Source organism: Paramacrobiotus metropolitanus, unplaced genomic scaffold (assembly GCF_019649055.1).
Source record: "Paramacrobiotus metropolitanus isolate TYO unplaced genomic scaffold, Prichtersi_v1.0 Parri_scaffold0000013, whole genome shotgun sequence".
In the NCBI taxonomy this organism is placed as follows: domain Eukaryota; kingdom Metazoa; phylum Tardigrada; class Eutardigrada; order Parachela; family Macrobiotidae; genus Paramacrobiotus; species Paramacrobiotus metropolitanus.
In genome coordinates, this window is record NW_026570233.1 from 969,253 (window position 1) to 976,260 (window position 7,008).

The 7,008-nt window shown below is 47.9% G+C and overlaps 2 protein-coding genes across 2 annotated transcripts; both read left to right on the forward strand.

Annotated features, from left to right (window-relative positions):
• Window positions 1-178: 178 nt before the first annotated feature.
• On the forward strand, window positions 179-2,103 carry LOC129584278 (uncharacterized). Its single transcript, XM_055476406.1, has one exon. It carries the CDS (start codon window positions 407-409, stop codon window positions 1,832-1,834), a length of 1,428 nt encoding a protein of 475 aa, XP_055332381.1. The 5' UTR covers window positions 179-406; the 3' UTR covers window positions 1,835-2,103.
• Window positions 2,104-2,630: 527 nt separating this feature from the next.
• LOC129584211 (uncharacterized) lies at window positions 2,631-7,008 on the forward strand. Its single transcript, XM_055476330.1, has 3 exons — window positions 2,631-4,349; window positions 5,018-5,036; window positions 5,509-7,008. The coding sequence occupies exons 1-3, from the start codon at window positions 2,862-2,864 to the stop codon at window positions 6,969-6,971; spliced, it is 2,970 nt and encodes a 989-aa protein (XP_055332305.1). The 5' UTR covers window positions 2,631-2,861; the 3' UTR covers window positions 6,972-7,008.

Genomic DNA, 7,008 nt, shown 5'->3' on the forward strand with positions numbered 1-7,008 from the left:
ATGCGTTGCTCAAAACCAGGCTGGTGCATAATAAACCGCTAGAAGTACATGTATGCTATCACGACGCACAGGAAAGTGCAAAAAAGGCGAGCCAGTGTTTGTTTGCTGAACACGCTTCCGCAAAGCGACAAGCACGGAAATTTCGCCCGCATAGATTACGCATTGGCATGATGAATAAACTTGCAGATAGCATCACCTCTGTTGGCAGAATTGCGAATACATTAATTTCTGCTAGCCGTTATGAGCGCTAGCATTGGGTACAGCGGAGGAGCCAGCATGCTCTGTACGGTAACGTATTTTTTGTAGTAACAGTTGTTAGGTTTCTCCGTTTGCAGCGTAGTAGCACAGCCGGTAGCCGGTAAAATAGCACAAAAACTGTTGCACTGCATTACGCCGAATATTCACCATGGGCCCTTGGGGATCTAAGCCAGCCGGTCCCGATTTAGAAGCACTCCGAAGACAGAGAGAAGCGGAGTATAATGCGCGGGAACAGCGATATCGGGAGGAGCGCAAGCACGAAACGGAATCCATGATGCGACAAATGTTGGAAGTGCAGCAGAGAGCCGATGCCGAACGGCAACGCCTGGAAGCTGAAAATCGTGCCGAGCAGCAGAGGAACTTGGAGGCTAGGATGGCCGAGATGCAACGCCGCGACAAGGATCATGAGGAGCAGCGGGCGCGGGAGCGGGCTTTGTTCGAACAGCGCTTGCAAGAGATGACGAACGCCTCGACCGCTGAACGCCGCCAGATGCAGGAAGAATTTAAACGCGAACAGCAGCGTCTCGAGGAGGAACGCCGAGCGGCCATGGACCGCCGTGATGCCGAACACAGGGCCCAGCAGGAACGCGAAAAAATTATCTTTCAAAAGCAACTGGACGATCTAAAGGGCGCCACGGAGGCCGAACGCATGAAGCTGCAGGAAGATTTTCGCCGGCAGCAGGAAAACATGGAAGCGCGATGGGCCGGTGAACGACAGCATTATGAGGAGAAATTGTCCGATATGGCGGAAAGTATGCAGGAAGCCGAGGAGAAAGTGAGAGAGATGGCTGAACAACTGGAAAAGCCGATTAAGGATCGCGAGAACAAGGTGGCGTTTGTCAACGGATTGAATCTAAAGATTCGCCAGAACAACTCGCTACTGTTAGTCGGTCCGAAAGGGATGGGTAAGAGCACATTTTTATGGCTGCTGAACATAGGAAAAATTCCCAAGCGGACCATCCGGGACGGGACAGTGGACATTATCCAGTTACCCGGTTTTGTGGACTCTATTGGATTACGTGGCTGGACACCGGAGGAACTACTAAAACTGGTGGTGCTGATGATCTACGAAGGCATTCCCAAAGATTTGATCATGTTCAGCAATGATCGTATTGATCTGCCAATCAACTCCTTAGGCCTGCTGGGTATTAACAACCCGTTGATTGTCGTTATGTCCAGTGATTTCTGGAAGCTGTACCAGTCAACACCGGGTGGTAAGCAGAAGATCCATTTGCGAGAGAACGCGCAGGGTGTCCGGATGGTGGAGCCGGCGGAGGATCTGGAGTATGTGTACAATATGCCGGTGTATGAGGACATCCGCGCGTTCCATCTGGGTATGCCGGTTACGCATCATGACGACATTGAAGCGATCGTCAGAGGACGTCAAGAGGTCGGTATTCAACCCTTCCAATTCCTGATGGACAAACTGGGTGACATCTTCACGGTGGGAATGGACAATGATTCTAATAAGGAGGCTCTGTTCCGGTTCATTTACATCTACGAAAAGAAGTATGCAAGGGATCAATTGAAATTTATGAATAGTGCCACCCTGCAGGATTTTAACTACGTGAATTAAGCCAGCTGATGAGACATGTTCGTGATGTGAAGTCGTTCAAGCCGGCAAGCTGGCTATCTAGTGTGGAACAGAACTCTGAAACTTATCATTGCATGTCATATACCCCAAGTGCTTGTCTTTGCATATTCGTTTTCGCAGCTTTTGATACTACTGTCTAGCTGATCGAGATGTTCTTCCAATTTTGTCTACACTTGTTAACAAAACTTTCAGTCATAGCAGCTGATTGTCAGCCCTCGAATGTTTGCACTCTTCACATGCCTATTGTTGAAAAAAATATTATGGAATTATATTAGTTCATATCAGTTTGTATCGGTTTATTATATCAGTTAGGTATTTTCTCGATACCGTGAGTATCTACAGTGAAATGTCGCTTTTGTAAAAATCATACCAAGTCCAGGAGCCACCGATTATTTTCTTAAATTCTGCCGGCTGCTTTTTTGGTGAATATATTTGTTAACCGTGACCAAGTCGTGACCAATGCCACCGTCGTGACCAATGGTGGCATTGGTCACGACTTTCAGAATTCTTTTGTCAGCGGAAACGCAGTACGTGCCCTAAAACGAGTGATGCGCAGACAGGATGATCATTTTAGAAGATAAAATACCGACGCGTTCACGTTCCCTGTGAACGGAAGTATGATAAAATAAAACAAAGGCTGATGCGTCCGTTGTTCAACCACTCGTCATCAACGAAAGAATGCAAACATCCGTGGAGTTTGACCAGGGCGCCGCTGTCTTAAAAAGCTTGTACTCTGGACTGAAGTAAACTAACAGTTACCCATAACAAAATATGCAGAGTAATATGTTAACTTGTTAAGTGCGACTACTTGTAGTACATAACGTTTCCTTTTTGATTAGACAAGTTCAAGCAACTACACACGGTGAAAGTGCCAAAATTAGCTGGTTTATTGCATAGTACTGAGCATAATAATAGTAAAAACACAGTCTGTATTGCGTCTTTAATTGTTTCCCTGTTATATTAAAATTTTCAGACGCACAGCCTCTGTTTTTAGTTAAGAGCAGCGATCATGCCAGTCGATTATATAACTCCCTTAATTAGTGCCGGCGTCGGCCTTTTGACGTCCCTCATGGGCGGATCGCTACGCGGATCAAGCAGCGCCGATGGTCAGAACCTGGATATGGCGGCTATCCAGCGCGCCGAGGACGAGGACCGAATGCGGCGAGAAGAGCAGTACCAAAACGAGCGCCGGGAAGATCACGCCCAACTGCTGCGGCTGATCCGCGATCTGACCGAGCAGGGCGCCGTGGAACGCCAACGCCTGGAACAAGAATACCGGCAGCAGCAGCAGAATATGGCAGCGGAACAAGCCGCCTGGATGCAACGCCGCGAAGAGGAATTCACCCAGCAACGGGAGCGAGACAACGCCTTGTTCCAGCAACGCTACATGGAAATGCAGAATGCCACGGCGGCAGAACGGCAGCGTATGCAGGATGATTTCCGGCGGGAACAGCAGCGGCTGGATGACGTTCGCCGGGCCGAGACGGAAAATCGCGAGCGGGAGTTCCAAATGCAGCGGGAACGTGACGCACTGGCGCTGCAGGAGAAGCTGGGGGTATTACGCAGCGATGCGGCTAGGGAGCAGCAGCGCATGGAGGAGGATTTCCAAGGCCGGCAACGCTGCCTGGAGGAACAGTGGACGGAAGATAAAGCGCGACATGAAGAACGTCTGGCGGCCATGAAGGAGAGTATGCAGGAAGCGCAGGAGCGGGTACGCGTGCTGACCGAACAACTGGAAAAACCGGTAAAGGATCGCGAGGAAAAATTAGCGTTTGTCAACGGACTGCAGTTGCCCATACTCCAGACGAATTCCCTGCTGTTGGTTGGTCCAAAAGGCACCGGTAAGAGTACGTTCTTGTGGTTGCTGGGTAAAGGTCAAATCCCGAAACGGACGATTCGCGACGGCACCGTGGAGATCATTCAGCTGCCGGGTTTTATCGACTCCATCGGACTGCGCGGCTGGACCGTCGAGGAAATGCTGAAACTGCTGGTGCTGATGATCTACGAGGGGCTGCCCCAAGATGTCATCGTGTTCGGCAATGATCGCATTGACCTGCCGGTGACCACGCTGGGACTGTTGGGCGTCAGCAATCCCATGATTGTCATCATGTCCAGTGAATTCTGGAAGATGTACCAGCCACCTAACGGGCGGCCGCCCAAGCTACATTTGACGGAGACTAGTTATGGTGTCCGGCGCGTGCAGCCCGAAAGCGATCTGGACTTTGTGTACAATTTTCCGGCTTACAATGATATCAAGCAGCTGCAGTTGGGCACACCGATTACACATCATGACGATATCGACGGGCTGGTTAGGAACCGTCAATATGCCGGTGTCCGGCCGTTTCAGATTCTTCAACAGAAACTGGGAGGTGGTTTTACAACGGCCATGCAGAACGACTACCACACCGAGGCCATTTTTCGGTTCATTTATATTTATGAAAAAAAGTACGGGAAAAATAAGCTGCAGTTCATGAACCATGCAACGCTGCAGGATTTTGTTTAACTTCACTCTGTTCTTACTTTACTTTTTGCGTGGTGCTTTACGATAGTGATGGACAAGAAAATGTGACGTGTGGGCTGATGTGATGTAGGATGTTTAATACGAGTCTTGTACTTGCTCAGTGTACATAAGATACTGCACTGCTGTCTTTTCTCGTGCGTTTTCATTCTGATAATTATACTTCTAACGACATCCGTTTCCTAATTCATCTCCATCCCGAATCTTCGGGTTTAGTTGCTTCTCTACCTGGTTGCTTGCCATACATTGAACAAGAGATACGTTTGCGATTCAACTACTAGTACATGCACTGCATCAGTATGTCATAATATTATAGTGACACAATACTTAATGCTGTATTACTACAGCGTTTTTACTGTACAGTAGACGTGTGGATTTATTTTAACTACAATACTGTACAAGGTAGCCCCGTGTATTCGCGTTCGGCACTCAAGCACTGGGGTAGACATCACGCGTTGACGGGTCCATAAAAAACAAACTTAGGGTTAATTTCGTTCTGGACGGTAAGATTGTATGAATACGTATTTATTTAGGTTAGATACGTTAGGTACGTATTTAACTTAATGCGAGTTACGTATACTTCGAAGTCGAAGTATACGTAGTCAAACATAACGTAATTCAGTAAGCGTAACTCTAAGGCTTATTAGGAAATTGTCAAAAATATTGGTATATTGCGATATTACAAGGGTTTCTATAGTAGGAGTGTCTTCAGATTGCGCACGCACCGTCGTAGTACATAGTTTTTTCTCTACCAAATGCCAGTACTGTTAATTTCCTGAACGGATGCCGATAAGGTCAATATACCAGTTTAACACAAGTTACACAGCAAACGCAACTCACCATCAGTACATGATCTTTAAACCTAATAAGGATAAAACGTTTGCTTGCATACTCATATAGTGTAGCAGATGGCTTACAAGGTGTGGCTCTGAGCGAGATTACATACAGTAGTATCGAAATAAGAATATCGTTGTTCTGCAAAACGTGCGTACGCTAATGGATGTGATTTTGAACACACCAGTGTTATTTTACACAATAATCGCCATCTATTGTCAGGAATCTGGAGCGCACAGTGTTTGAAAGACAGAATCATTTTTCAGTTGAACGTTTTGACAATTGTCGTCAGTTAGCATCTAAGTAAAAATGCCGAGCAGTTTAAAACGTTTTACTCGCAGCCTGTTTGGCACCCAAAATCATTCGTTCAAGCCGAAAATCGACATGGCAGCGGTACTGCTGGCTCAAGAAGAAGATCGTCAACGCCGGGAAGAGCAGTTCAAGATGGACCGCCAAGAGAACAAAGTACAGCACCTGCAAGTGGTGCAGGTGATGGAGGACAATGCACGGGTCGAACGGCAGCGCATTCAAACGGAATTCCAACGTCAACAGGAAGAGGCAGAGGCAGAACACTTACGCGAGTTGCACCACCAAGACGCAGAACATCGAGAGCAACGCGAGCGTGATTATCAGCTTTTCGAACAGCAACTCCAGGAAATGCATCACACATCGGCAGATGCGCGCCAGCAGTTGGAGCAAGAATTCCGTCGTCGGCAAAAGAAGCTGAAAGATGAAGTGAAGATTCTGCGTGAGCAGCGGCAACACGAGCTGGAGAAGGAAAAAACGCAAAAGAATCTGGAGCTACAGCAAATTCTCGACAAAATGCAAACCGTCGCAGAGGCGGAGCAGGCAAGGGTGAATGAGGAGTTCCAGAATCAGCAGCAGGAGAAAGAGAAAAAATGGACACAGGAAAAGCAGCTGTACGAAGAACGATTAGCCGCTCTCAATGACAGCATACAGGAGGCCGACGAACGCGCCCAGTTGATGACCGAGCAGCTGGAGAAGCCCACCAAAGACCGCGAACAGAAGCTAGCGTTTGTTAATGAACTGAATCTGCAGATTCGTCAGCAGGATTCCCTGTTGCTTCTCGGACCTAAAGGAACAGGTAAAAGCACCTTCTTGTGGTTGCTCGGTAAAGGTGACATGCCGACGCGCACCATGCGCGACGGGACCGTCGAGATTATTCATGTCCCGGGTTTTATCGATTCCATCGGACTACGGGCGTGGACTGTGGAAGAAGTGCTGAAGCTGCTGGTGCTCATGATCTACGAGGGTCTTCCCAAAGATTTGATTGTATTCTGCAATGAACGCATCGATATGCCCATGACAACGTTGGAATTGCTGGGAATTAGTAATCCTATGGTCGTTGTCATGTCCAGTGATTTCTGGAGGCTCTACCAACCAAAAGCTGGCAGCGAGCCCAAGATCCACTTGGTGCCGAATAAGAACGGTGTCCGCTGGGTGGAGCCGGAAGAAAATCTGGCCAATGTGTACAATTTTCACGTGTATGACGAAGTGAAGCAGCTGGAGCTGGGCACGCCCATTACCCATCACGATGACATCGATGCGCTCGTGCAGAAGCGGGAAAGCGACGGTGTGGGGCCGTTTCAGTTTCTTACAGAAAACCCGAGGGGCGTCTTTGCTGCTGCGATGGAAAACGATTACACAACGGAAGCTATATTTCGATTCATCTATATTTATGAAAAGAAGTATCGCAAGAACAAACTGCAGTTTATGAATCAGGCCACTCTAAATGACTTTGTGTGACATCTATATTGCTCAGATACCCTTTATATTGGCTAAT

Coding starts and splice junctions, on each gene's coding strand:
- LOC129584278 (XM_055476406.1), top strand. CDS start 407: ATGGGCCCTTGGGGATCTAAGCCAGCCGGTCCCGATTTAGAAGCACTC.
- LOC129584211 (XM_055476330.1), top strand. CDS start 2,862: ATGCCAGTCGATTATATAACTCCCTTAATTAGTGCCGGCGTCGGCCTT.